Raw genomic sequence first — 14,190 nt, forward strand, 5'->3', positions numbered from 1 at the left:
CCGCGATGACATTTTATCTAATCTGACCCAAATGCTCACTGGATTACTGTGTGTGTGTGTGTGTGTGTGTGTTTGTGTGTGCGCTTGCAGCTGTGGAAGTTGTTGTAAGCAAATGTGTGTTATGATGACTGCACATCCCTCTCTGTCACTTCGAAGCAGTAGACACCGTTCCCTCTGGCCCTCTGCCGTGACAGTCAGCACATCTGTATAGTGGTGGCGTTTGGTTTGGAGGCGGGTCGGGACAGTGTGCCAGGTCAAAGAGATCTAACAGACAACAACCCAAATCTGTTTGATCCATCGCTTCATTTCATCTGGAGGTCACAGACAGACATGCAGCTCAGTGAGCTTTACTGGTTTCAAGGTGCCCCTGAAATTACTGGGGTGTCGTTTCTGATCAAACTACTTGGTTTAAGTTCCTTCCTACTGCTGACAACTGATTTCATGTATCTCTTCGATCCTTTCTTTTACGTCTTTTTTGTTTGTTTGCTTTCGTGTGTGACAGCCTGCTGCTCTGTGTTCATCGCTGCCTGAAGCTTGTGGGTCGTCACAAATAGCAACTTTAATGTCTTTGAGTCATTTCAAGGAGTAATCCAGCAATTTTAATATTTCACTCCGTTAAGCAGAAGGAACAAACAGTCCAACTTGAAGGGGATGAGGTTTGCAGACTAGTATGGCTCACATTCTAAGAAGCACTGGATATTATCTTTCAGAGTATGGCCTTTAAATTCCTCCTATAAAGCCCCAGATTTCCAGTTTGTGACAGGTTTCAGTGTCACTTCAAACTTTATAAAATTCAGTCTGTGGATTCTGTAGGTTTCTTTTCATGTGTAAGCCTGATGGAAAGCTCCTTCAGAGACCTATCGGGCCTCTTTACTGCTATGATTCATTAGATCATGAAGGTTAACTTTAGATTTACACATTTCACAAGATTGACTGACCAATTTGTCATGACTGTGTGATGTGAACCTTGTGAAACACATGTCATGAACCGGTAAAAGGAAGTTATGTATGTTTTCCCTACTTTAAGCTTACAAAAAGTGATGTTGCAGGTATGTTAAAAAAAACATGATAATGAACTGGGGACAAAAACTGGACATTAGAGACAAACTGTGACTGAATGTTTTGTGACTGAATTTCAGAATTAATGTGGGTTCAGAGTTAATTCCTACAAAACAGATCGTTGAAATCTCACGTGATAAATATTTGGCTTACAGATAAATTGTTGAGCATTTTATGAGCTTGTTTAAGCTCCTCGTGTGAATCTAAATGACTTGAGGAGAGAGAAATGTTTGTGTGAGCATGTTCGGGGGAGTTAAGTGCTAAAATCAGTCGCTATGTGAAGGATGGAAAGAGGAACCAGCTGTATTTGGTAACAGTATTGACACTCACGAGTTTTAAACGCCACTCATAACCATATGGCTTACTTTAGACGACATATGAGGCGTGTACTCTGCAGAGCTGTATGTTTGCTGCTGTATAATAACCCAAACACAAAGCAAACCTCCAGATGTTCCGAGGATGACTCAGGACGCTCCAGGCGCGCTTTTACGCGTAAAGTTCGTCGCCGTATCCAAAGCGCCACTGACAGCCGAGAAAAGCTTTTGTTGGCGCAATGAATGATTCCACTAAAAGCTAAACCGGTTCAGCTGACCACCGAGGGCACCCAGCTTTGACATAATCCATTACAATAAATGATTTAGAACTGGGGGATTTTTTTTTTTTTATTTTTTATTTTTTTTTTTTTGAGATTCTCAGACCAGGGTTGAACTGTGTTTCTGCTCTCTTAGTGTAACTATTTGCATTATGTATTTGTAAATATGACAACGACAGATCTCTAATTGTGAATAAAGAAGGTTTTATCACAGGAGTCGACCATGGAGCAGTTTGTGCCTGCTGATCGGTCTTTATCAGTCTGCGGGCGGCTTTGTTACGCAGCGGGGCATTTTCTGAACGACCTGTGCGCCTCCGTGTGGTTCACCTACCTGCTGGTCTACCTGCACTCGGTGCTCGGCCTTCAGAGCAGCTCTGCAGGTGTGATGCTGCTCATCGGCCAGATAGCGGACGGAGTTTGTACTCCTCTGGTGGGATACGAGTCTGACAGGACGGAGGGCATCCTGAGACACGGCAAGAGGAAAACCTGGCACCTGTTGGGCAAGTATCTGAGAGCATCTTCACTCACTGGTTTAGAAATAATGCAGGAGTCTGTCCTCTGTGTCCTGCTGCAAATGCTAAGTGTTCATCAGTTATAAATGATGATGCTCACATGCAGAAATGTCTCACTGTATTTTATGCAATAATACTGCATTAAAAAAAACATTTGGACGAAAGTAAAGATGCAGCACGCTGTAAAAAAAAAAAAAACACAACTAACAAAACTAATATTCAGGGAGCTAAAGGGCCATAAAAACTTTAAGCACTGGAAAAAATATTTTCCATAATTACACCAAGCTTTAAATTTAAATGACATCATGTTATTTTGACTTTTAAATGTCTAATGAATTAAATATGCACGTGGTGTAAAATCAGTTAAAATTCCCATATTATATGGACATAGAATGGCAAATAATAGATATAATGATGGATGTTATAGATATAATAATAATAAATTTATACGCTACTGTCCAAAAGTTTAGGGTCACTTAGAAATGTCCTTATTTTTGAAAGAAAAGCAGTTTTTTTCATTGATGATAACATTAAATTAATCAGAAATACAGTCTAGACATTGTTAATGTGGTAAATGACTATTCTAGCCAGAAACAGCTGATTTTTAATGGAATATCTCCATAGGGGTACAGAGGAACATTTCCAGCAACCATCACTCCTGTGTTCTAATGTTACATTGTGTTAGCTAATTGTGTAAAAAGGCTAACTGATGATTAGAAAAAATATTATAAAAATATATATATATACATATACATATATGTGTGTATATATGTATGTATATATATAAATTTACAGTACTTACAGATATTATACACTCATGAAAACACGTTAATTCAATGTTTTGTCACTAATTTGTTCTCAGTTAAAAAATTTATTTTACAGTATTAATCTTAAATGTTGCAGTTTCAATCAAAGGAAAAGGAAATATTTGTGAAATCACAATAACTGGTTATTTGCAGTTAGATGTTAATGGCAATTTACATTAGACATGTTCATCCATTGTCTATTTCTGTAATTTTATCAATGTGTCAAAAATACAGAACAAACCTGTAATAAAAAAGAGAAAATTGTAAAATTATAGATTTTTATTATTTTTTTGCATTCTACTTCATGCAATGGTATTTCCACCAAAATGTGCCAATAATGTAGAACTTTCCGTGCTTTATCTTATTTAATTTTTATTACTGCAGCATTTAATGAAGACCGTTGTAAGTTGTGGGGAATCGTGAATTTGTTGATAATATAAGCAGCCTTTACATAAAGATAGAGTTACATGTACATGTCTTTTCTTTGACATGTACAAGAAAACCAGTAATTTGACCAAGAACCAAAGAAGAAATCTAGTTGTCTTCTGCTGAAGCTCTTAGAATTACTCTGACCTGAATGACAGAGAATCTACACAGACATCAATAGTTTAGCCTCCTTACATCTAATAGAGAAATGACAGAGCTCAGTACAAGATCACTGGAATGTGTAACTGTCTGACATGTCTTGTGCTATTTTTGTTACATGTTTTAGACGTTAAACACACTCACACAGCCAACGCAAAGGAGTCGAGACAGTTGGAGACCAAATTACACATTCATTAAATGGTTTCAGAACTGGTGGACTAACAGCCACCCTGGTGTACAACAAAGCTTCGGCAAAGATATTTTTTTTTTCTATAGAGATAGAAGGTAATTCAGGGGATTCTGGCTCTGATGCGCTGATGCTTCAGATGACTCTGGACTTGGAGGGAGTGTAGAGGACAAACTGACTCCAGCTGCAGCTCTCATGAATAACCCTCCACTGTAAAATTACTGACATCTTAATATCTTTACTGATGGACCACCAGCAACCTGAAATAACCTGTGACTGAGACATGGTAACGTCACATGTCCTCACCAAGATGATAAATCTGTTTTAGTAAATCTGCAGGGGATGTTTGGTGACAAAGTCCATATAAAAGAGCAATATAAAGTGTCGCTGCTGGAAACACCATATTAACAATAAAAGTCATTATTTTAAGTTTTCTAAATGGAAAACAAGGTGCCATTTTCGAGATGTCTTCAAGCTCATTTTCTGGACCACAGTACACTTTCCGGTCATGCTAGTATTTTTGAAACATTCTTCTGACATTCTCTTGAATATTCACAAAAACCTTTCTCTGTTTGTTTTCCAGGAACCGTGTGTGTTTGTGTGTCTTTCCCCTTTATCTTCATGCCCTGCCTGGCGTGTAGCGACATCACTCCTCAGTGGGTGCAGATCCTCTACTTCTCCCCCTTCATCATCATCTTCCAGTTCGGCTGGGCAGCCACTCAGATCTCCCACCTCTCCCTCATCCCAGAGCTGGTGTCCAGGGAGAGCGCCAAGGTGGAGCTGACTGCATACAGGTGAGCTGACATCATCCAGGATGCAGGAGCTCAGCTCATATCATCAGGCTGTAAGATGCAGAGCAGTTCACTCATAAAGGGAGTGTAATGTCATTAGAAGCAGGAGCATAAATGTTTCAATCATGGAAAAGCAGAATATGGTTTTGCTTCATTTTCATCAGATTATAACATTATCTGGCTAAGTGACGGCTGTTTGTATTCTTTGTATATAGAACGCAGATAATGTCAAACTTCACATCTAATTCTTGGCCAGGAAACAAATAAACTTCCATGCCAAATTTTATTCATCTTTGTCATACTGATCATATCTGATTTTTCTCTTCTGATTGAGATATTTTACTCTTAAATTTTCAAAGCATGCCACCTGTTGCCTGCACTTCTTTCATCTATGTAGATATCTTTCCAACCTCTACTCTGTGACCTGAGCCTCCCTGGACTGTCTAAAACTTAGCAGCAATGCAAAAGAACTAGCTAGATGAAGCATTGTATCAAAGACCGTGAAAAAAAGGCAAACTCCTGGTGAAAACACAACAGAGGAGCTCACATTTCAAAGAAAAATGAAGTAATGATTGTGTCATCATGTCAGCTGTGGAGCTCAAAACTAAAAGCTCCAAACTGTGATTTTTGCTTTGAAGCTGTTTTAGTTGCCGTGGTGCTGTTTGATTTCTCCAAGTGTATCCGTGAATGTGCAGGTACACCTTCACTGTGGTGGCCAACATCACCGTGTACACTGTGGCCTGGCTGCTCTTTCACTTCCAGTCCCAACACAGCATGGACCCGTCCATCACCGACAACCTGGGCCAGGCAGACATCCCTCTGTTCAGGGTGAGAATACAGACACGTCTGATAGATTTCCTCTCTCTGGGAAACTCATGATTTCTACTTGAGCTGTCTCGCTTCATTCACAGGTGCTGGCTCTCATACTGGTGGCTATTGGAGCGTTGTTCTCTTTGATCTTCCATATCGGTACAAAAGAGCATACATCAGTCAGCGAGACTGAGAGCCGGCTCATCAGCTCCTCATCACAGGAAGCTTTTCCTCGTCCTGTATTTCAGTGGAAACACTGGCTGAAGGAACCGTCCTTCTACCAGGTGACTCCTAAATCTGTACTTTCCACTTGCTCATATAGGTTCCTTTCCTTTTGACTCATAAGGAAATCTCTTGTACAAAATCTCCATATTTTCTGAAATTTCAGCCAGTATCCACATAACTGTGATAAACTACAACTCAAGGAAAGTTCACAAGTTTTTGTACTGACTTCCATTCCATGCAGATGACTGGACTGTGAAAACACATGACAATATCAAAAATTGCACACAAAATATTGCAAAAGGTGTAAATGCTTTCAAAAATAATGCCTCGATTTTTGTTTTAAATTTAACAAATAACTTCAGAAACAGCTTTAAACAAATCCACCCTTTAAACCCCTCTTTTTTAAGGGTTTTTGGGAGGTAACTGTTCCAGCATCTTGAAGAACTCACCACAATTTTTCAGTGGCCTTTTTGTCTCATCATTTAAGGCCCGACTGTATCTGTCGACTCTTTGTTCTTCTTGTTGCTGAAAATGGCTCTTTATGACTCTGACTGCATGTTCAGGGTTGTTGTCATGTTGCAGAATGATGATATTACATGATAGATAAGAAACCAAGCATCTAAAGGGCCTAAACATTGCGAGGGAATGTGCTTAAATACAGCATATACACCAATCAGACACAACATTATGACCGCCTGTCTAATATTGTGTTGGTCGTCTATATGCTGCTAACACTCCTCTGACTCAGTGGGAAATGGACACAGGACCTCTGGGGATTTCAGTGAATTCTGTGGCTCCTGTGGGTTGCAGGGTTTGAGCTACCTAGATCATTCTTATCCTGGCACGTCCCACAGATGCTCAGTAAGATTTGGATCTGGGGAGTGTGGAACCCGGGTGAACACCTTAGATCTGTCGTGTTCCCTGGGCCACTCCTGAGCAGTTTTTGCGGTGTGTCGGGGTGCATTGACCTGCTGAGGATGGCATTAAGGACTGCTGTTACTTTGGGGGTGGGGGGTTGCTTGATCTGCAATGCTTAGCTGGGTGGCACACGTCAAACATCCACATGAATGTCAGGACTCAAGGTTTCTAGAACATTGCATTAAAACAAGATGACTGATGTTCTTCACTTCGCCTGTCAGTGGTCATAATGTTGTGGCTGATTGGTGAATGTCTCATTTTGTACCAGGTGGCTTTTCTCTACATGTGCACCAGACTAATCGCCAACTTGTCTCAGACCTACATCTCAGTTTACCTCACCAACTCACTGATGCTGCCAAAGGTACGGCTGCACCTTCACGCACCGTCTGACCTGTTGTCTCGTTTGTGAAACACTGTGTTGCAGTTTAATGCTAATGTCGCTCCTCTCTCTTCAGAACTTCATTGCCATCATACCTCTGGTGATGTACGTCAGCGGCTTTGTGTGTTCGCTGCTCCTGAAACCGGTCAGCAGGCTCATAGGCGTCAGTGTGAGTGTCTCACTGTTGCTTCAGCTGTGGACCTACACAAAGCAGCGACTTGTGTTAAACATTTCTCTAATTAACGAGAGTCTCTACTTTGCGTGATTAAAGCAGTTATTATATCCAGAGAGACTAAAAATCTAGACGAGTGTGAATTTTCTGAGTTGACAGGTTGGTCAGCTCTGAGTCCAGTCGCACTGAAGTAGAATAAACATTATTAGATTAAATTCAGCAAAGAAATGTACTTATACTCATTTATGCTTTTAGTCTTTTTTCCCTTTCAGTTTATGTTGCTTTTTTACTTCTTTATTTTCTTGTCAGATTTATTTCTATTTCTATAATGTAATTTCTCGTATTGATTAAGTTGGACTTTTACACTTATGTGGAAAATAATTTAAAAATTAACACACTTACCATATTTAGGGAGGTGAATGTGAGAATAGTTGCAATTTAAAAAAAATGCTACATTTTATTTCTTACGTGGGACAGTAATCACATGTACGATATTCCATCTCCATTCATTTATGTATTCTCTTCATTTCAAAGATTACATTTAAAGTAGGAATGGCTGCATCGCAGCTAAAGCCCAAGAAATTAGACAGCTACACTACAATTTACAGTCTATTTATATGAACTATGTTATCATGTTAGAAACAGCATTACCTGATTGATGAAGTACTGATTTAAAAGAAAAGGTATTCTGAAATGAACTGTATTTGTTTGTCGTCAGATCACCTATTTGGTTGGCCTGCTGCTGGTGCTTGGTTTCGCTATCTGGGTGTTTGTGGATGTTAAATTGGGAGCTGAGAGCATCTTTGCAGCAGCAGTGCTGCTGGGAGCTGGTTCAGCTACCATCCTGGTCATGTCTCTGTCCATGACAGCCATGCTGATCGGGGAGCAGACGGTAAGTGGAGGGGAACGAACCTGCAACAGTTTTACAGCTCTGACAGAGCATGCTTGCATGGTTGGAGGGGATCAATCTCATCACATTCCTATTCTTTGTTTTTTTAGAAACCCACATGCAAATCACACTTCATCCAGGCCTTTGGGGGTGCAACGGAATATGCAGTTGCTGAATTCTTTAACCCCTTCTACTCCAGCCCTTTTTTCCTCAAAAAGCAACTATGACTTAAATTAAAATGCCAGTTGCTCCTGAACCCACACAGACTGTGTGGATGATTAAGATCTGTCAGAAAGTGCACCTCCTGAGGTTTCTGATCAGAGTCTCAGAAATAATAAATAATGGTCCAAAAACACAGAGCAGCAGATAGAGGGACAACTAGAGCACAATGACATTTTATTTATGCATATTTTTATGACAAATGAGAGAAAAGCTTCATCACAAAGAAGAAACAAATAACCGTCTTTTTTTGTTTTAAATATCACATCAGAATCAGCTGTCCAGACACTGCAGGGTAAACTGAAGATGAGCATATTGGCTGTATTTGTGTGGGTTGTTACACTGAGATTATCAAACCAGTCAGCCTGTTCCTGTGGGAAAGATCTCAGCACATATTAGCGCTGTTACATGTCTTTCATATCTGTCTTTCTTTAGTGACATTTTCTGAAAAGGGATGAATGAAAACACCAGATGAATGTTCACAGATGCTCTTCTGTGTGTCTCATTCACTGCTGCAAATAGCTGAGTGGGCTTTTCAGATAGATTTCATTCTATTGTGCTTTCTGCAGTGACTCATATAATCTTTGTCTTGTTTGGCAGCAAAGTGGAGCTTTTGTTTACGGATCGATGAGCCTCACAGACAAGGTGGCTAATGGTGTGGGGGTCATCCTCATCCAGAGCATCAGGTGAGTGTCTCTGAGATGGACGCCCCACACTCTTCTGTCTCTAAAAGTGTGGAAGCTGGCAGGAAAATTGTTGGCACAGATTCAGGAACAACCACAAGTGGGTTTCACCAACTTGTTATCCACGTGTCCTTAACAACCATGGAGTGTATGTGTGTATTTGGCAAGCTTCATTTATTCCTAACTTTTTTAGATTTTATTTCTTTTGCTTTAGGCCCGAGATTGCATTTTAAATTATGACTAGTTCAATTTAAAATAGATTTTCTGCTTTTAAAGTGGCTTGAAGAAAAAAAAAAACAGAATTAAAGATAGAATAATTATTGAGATTTATTAGATTGTGATGTCTCTGGGGCATTTTCAAGAAAGCACACAGACGTGGTTTTAACTCCATCAATAAATCTTTGTTCCACTTCACTGCTTTGGAAATATAACTATGCTGTCTCTACTACTTTAATAACAGTATTAGAAGAGATTAAACAGCTCTGTGCAGTAGGTACAGTTATTAAACCGAATGAAAATGCACCTTAACAAAATCCTACTCATTCAGTTAGCCCAAAATCCCAAATGCAATATGGCATCATGGTGTCCTTAGCTGAAAATGAAGTCACTCTCCCTCTGTGTGTTTTATAATCAGAGCTTCTATTTTATGTTTTGGAAGCTGCTTGTATATGTTGGTGCATGTTAGTGTTTTTGAGTCCTTCCCTTTGATACTGTTGGCCATCCTTGCTTTATAAAGAGACACACAGAGACCTTCTGTCTGCAAAAGCAAAAGTGCAATCTAACCTTCAGCCAGTGCCCAAAAATCTAATCACTTGGTCCTTGTGTCATTTCTGATGTTCCCCGAAAATTTCATCCAAATCCGTTGGTCTGTTTTTGAGCATTTTTGCTAACAGACAAACAGACAGACAGACAAATGTACGCTGATAATCACATAACTTTATCGTTTCTTGGCAGAGTAACAATAGTGTCCCAGTAAGACCATACAGTGAACCGTCATACACAACAACATAACCTGACCTCAGTGGACCATTAATACACCTGTTGTTTCCCTGCTGTCACATGTCAGGTATTTTCTGTTAGAAAGGTCCACTTGGATTCCTGACAGTTTCAACACTAGATCAAGATAATTTATTCCTTTTTGTATTGTATTTGCAACCTGGATGATCAGTTCATATATTGAGAGTCACTGCCTTCAAACATAAGGTCGACAATTTATTCTGTCGTCACTGATTTTGTGTGTTCTCAATTTGGCATATCTTAGTCCTCTGTCGTACAGAGCTCCACTGTTGTCCATAAATATTAAAAAATACATTAGCATGTCACACACTACCTTAATATTACTTTATTATGCATACTCTAGATTATTTTTAGTCTGTGTTAGATCCACTACAGAAATATAGTTTCCTGCTAATGTACTGTTTACTCCTTGATTAATGTTTGCCAAAATCTACATTGCCCAGCAGTTTTTTAAAAATGCCGACCAAGCACACCCTCAAGAGGATAATAGAACCAACACACCACAACAACTGCTCAGGAAAAGCTTAGGAAACATGATAAAGAGCCCAAGATGTTGACCTGACCTCCAAACTCCCCAGATCCTAAACCGATCGAGCGTCTGTGAGATGTGTTAAACAATAATGTTTTGGCTCGACAAAACAAATGATTAAAAAATAGTAATGCAACAGTTCATATCAATCTTTTTGGATTATTGCAAAAAAAAAAAAAAAAAAAACTGTGTTCAACAAAAAAACTATACAGACTTGGGGGAATTAGCTTTTCCTCCGCAAACGCTAGTATTTTAAATTACCGTTGACTTAATGATTGGTAGCATTAACACACATTTTTAATTGAATACTCTAAGATACTGAAGAATACTAAAATTAAGTTGTGTCAAGGGGTATTATCATGTTGTTTAAAAGTAATTTTAAGTGTTATGTACTTAATTTTCATAATTATGAACACAAGCTTTTAAATTTAGAAAGTTAAAAGAGAAGCTGCTCCAATATTTTGTACAGGAGGAGATTTAAATTTTGACCTCAAGGTGAAGAAACATGAAGAAATCAAGCCAATTACATTAAGTTACATCAACTTGAAGTTAGTTATAAATCAACTACTGCACAAATTTGAGTTTAAATTACACACATTATTAAGTTGACGCAATTACCAACATTATATGTCAGCCCAACGTAAGAAACACACAGTTATCCCAGTCCTATGCTTGACCTCATGTCCTTTTGTGTTTTTCTCTTCAAAACTGCCTCACAAAACGGTGTTTTCTAGTTTTGCTGCTCACATTTAGTCATGCTCATCTCTACCACCACAGCTTTCTCACAAAGGTTATCCCACTTTTCTTTTCTCTCCTCCTCCACAGCACAGACCCGTGCTGCCCAGCTTGGTTTTATCGTGACGTCATGGCTACAGTAACCGGGGGCGTTGCCGTGGCTGCAGCACTTTGCCTGTTAACAATTCTCATCTGGCCAATCAAAATACGGAACAACTGGTGTTCAAACAGTCAGTGATAGTGTTCAATGCACAATGATAAAGAGACCCCTGCTTCAGGGGTTTTATCACGTCCATAGTTATGTTGGGATTAGGTATTTAGGATTTACGCCAAAATTCTTTTAATGTTTTTGCTGTTTTATGCTTACGCCTGCTATCGAAACGTCACACTGCATTTAAGCTCCATAAGACTCATTAATATATGAATATCTTTACACAGTATTCTGTCATTCTGAGACTTTTTAAAGGAAATATGTTGTTGCACAAAGCCATCTGTGACTGTAAAGATTGTGAAGCCATGCTGCCCTCTAGTGCCTGAGTATGTGACTACACTGCTCCACTAGAAGAGCCTCTGAAGCTGAGAGTTGTACTGTATTACACATAACTGAGGACTGAACCTACAATTCTCCATGTCATGGTGAATTTGTGTATTTAAGCATTCACAAACACGCCGACTCATGGATACTACACAAAGAATATTTCATAAATACATACACTTTAGGCACTGAAAGGCAAGTGAGAATGCTTCACATGCACTTTTTATTCTCCAGTTGTCTTATGGTTTAAAAAGATCGAAACCAAAGAAATGAAACGTTGTTTTCCACCTCTGCTTTGTACATTCTGCTGTGAAAGCCAAAGATTTTACTTGACCTGGCAGCAACTGTGGCACTGATCCAAGAAAGTGAACTGAGTGAACTTGACTGTGTGTGTGTGTGTGTGTGTGTGTGTGTGTGTGTGTGTGTGTGTGTGTGTGTGTGTGTGTGTGTGTGTGTGTGTGTGTGTGTGTGTGTGTGTGTGTGTGTGTGTGTGTGTGTGTGTGTTTGTGTGTGTGTGTGTGTGTGTGCGTACGCTACGGTTAACACCTTCCTCACTGTTTGTTTACTTGCTTTGATCATATGTACTGTAAGGAACTACTATTCAAAATAACCAGTCATTGGTTGGTTGCTCATATCCATTTTCAGAAACATACAGACTACAACATGCTATGCTGAAGCTAAAACAGACAAAGTGTTGTTTTGTAATGGTAACAGTTCCTGCTGTATTTCTGTTTGGCTTAAAATCATGTGATGTTCAGACATTTTGTTCCAAATTTTGTCTGCTTTGTCATATATCTAATTCTTCTTATGTTATAATACACACTGACATGATCTTAAATGTTTGAATCAGCGGTGCTTACTGGTCTTCTCTGAGCTTTTTGATAATGTACACTGTCGTTCAAAAGTTTGGGGTCACCCAGGCAATTTCATGCTTTCTTTACACTTTTATTCATGTGCTAACATAATTGCACAAGAGTTTTCTAATTATCAATTAGCTTTTTAGTACCATCAACTAAGACAATGTAGCATTAGAAGACAGGAGTGATGGTTGCTGGAAATGTTCCTCTGTACCCCTATGGAGATATTCTGTTAAAAATCAGCTGTTTCCAGATAGAATAGTCATTTACCACATTAATAATGTCTAGACTGTATTTCTAATCAATTTAATGTTATCTCCATTGAAAAAAAGCTTTTCTTTCAAAAATAAGGACATTTCTAAGTGACCCCAGACTTTTGAACGGTCATGTATGTCCCTTCACACAATTTGATATAACTATTAAATAGATCTGCACCAGGCAACTTTACAGACTGACAACAAGAGACGTGCTGAGAAAAGAACTTCAACATTTTAAGGATCAAAGTGCCATTAATCAGTATGTAAGGCACTGTGATGAATGAAGTTGTTCTTGTCATGGAGATAAAAAATCTTATCATTTCCATGTCCTGATTCCTCTTACTGAGGCCTTTGCTGCAGTTTAAGCAAGAAAGTTTGTGTTTCACCTCTAAACTTTGATTTGCTATTGTTACATCTATGTGCTGATGATGTCTGTCTGATATAACTTTTATTCCTGTCTGCACAGCCTTTTAAAAATGTGTGTATTTAAGAAAGTAGGTTTATTTCTACAAAGAAATTCTTGATTGATACAGCTACTGAAGGTTTCAGACTATAGAATGAAGGATGTATTGTATGCTATTATGCAAGAATGCAACTGAGTTCATATATGAAATAAAATGTACAAATGGCATTGGGACTTGGTTTGAAACCAGAGGTTAGAAACAAAAAATACAAACTAACATAGGAAAGTGAGAAACAAAAAGTAGGATTTAGAACCAGAGAGAACTAAAGAAAAAAATCTGGGGTTTATGGTAAATGAGAGTTCGGCACCAAGAAGTCCACTAAACACATCAGCTGTATTTTTTTAATATGTAAAAGTAAGTTTGAGCAAAATACCTAAACGTAAATATGATCAGTAATATTAATTATGTGAATGTTGAATTGATTTAACAAACTTTAAAAAGTGACCACAGGCCCTATAATGACAATAAAGTTTGTACCCCAAAATGAAAAAATCCTGGGGTTTCCCATTAAATCTGACTGTATAAGATGCAGCCTTTGCCTTTGAAAACACCTCCACATCCAACATAATAATAAAGGAACAGATTATTTACGAGTACTTGTTAAAACAATTTTATTTCATCCCAGAATACAAATTTCAGACTCAATTGCTAATTAAAAGAATGTATCAATAAAACCTGTATTTTTGTCCAGTTTTCTAACATCAATAGAGCTTTTTTTTTAAAAAAATCTCTACTCTATATTAAAATAGATTTTAAAAAATAAAATTATGTGTTACATTTTCCCTTAGATATTTAGTCTCGCATTCTCAGTTAAACTTTTAACTGCGGTTTGAGAACTATATTTCCTGGCGGAAGACTATAATTACGATGATTGTTTTGATTTATTGGCGCTTTACTTCGATATTTACCATTTCATTACCTATTACTTCTGCACAAGATGTTCGTATTAAGTGATTTTAGCTGAATCGC

At 38.4% G+C, this 14,190-nt stretch overlaps 1 protein-coding gene across 1 annotated transcript; it reads left to right on the forward strand.

The window, feature by feature from the left end:
- Nucleotides 1-143: 143 nt before the first annotated feature.
- On the forward strand, nucleotides 144-13,800 carry mfsd12b (major facilitator superfamily domain containing 12b). The gene is made up of 9 exons (XM_035956076.2): nucleotides 144-2,151; nucleotides 4,325-4,535; nucleotides 5,228-5,360; nucleotides 5,444-5,626; nucleotides 6,754-6,846; nucleotides 6,941-7,033; nucleotides 7,755-7,928; nucleotides 8,745-8,830; nucleotides 11,199-13,800. The coding sequence occupies exons 1-9, from the start codon at nucleotides 1,875-1,877 to the stop codon at nucleotides 11,344-11,346; spliced, it is 1,398 nt and encodes a 465-aa protein (XP_035811969.2). The 5' UTR covers nucleotides 144-1,874; the 3' UTR covers nucleotides 11,347-13,800.
- Nucleotides 13,801-14,190: the final 390 nt, after the last annotated feature.

This window comes from Amphiprion ocellaris, chromosome 2, assembly GCF_022539595.1.
Source record: "Amphiprion ocellaris isolate individual 3 ecotype Okinawa chromosome 2, ASM2253959v1, whole genome shotgun sequence".
Taxonomy (NCBI): domain Eukaryota; kingdom Metazoa; phylum Chordata; class Actinopteri; family Pomacentridae; genus Amphiprion; species Amphiprion ocellaris.

Coding starts and splice junctions, on each gene's coding strand:
- mfsd12b (XM_035956076.2), top strand. CDS start 1,875: ATGGAGCAGTTTGTGCCTGCTGATCGGTCTTTATCAGTCTGCGGGCGG. Junction 2,152..4,324: donor GAAAACCTGGCACCTGTTGG/GCAAGTATCTGA, acceptor TTTGTTTTCCAG/GAACCGTGTGTGTTTGTGTG. Junction 7,034..7,754: donor GCAGGCTCATAGGCGTCAGT/GTGAGTGTCTCA, acceptor GTTTGTCGTCAG/ATCACCTATTTGGTTGGCCT.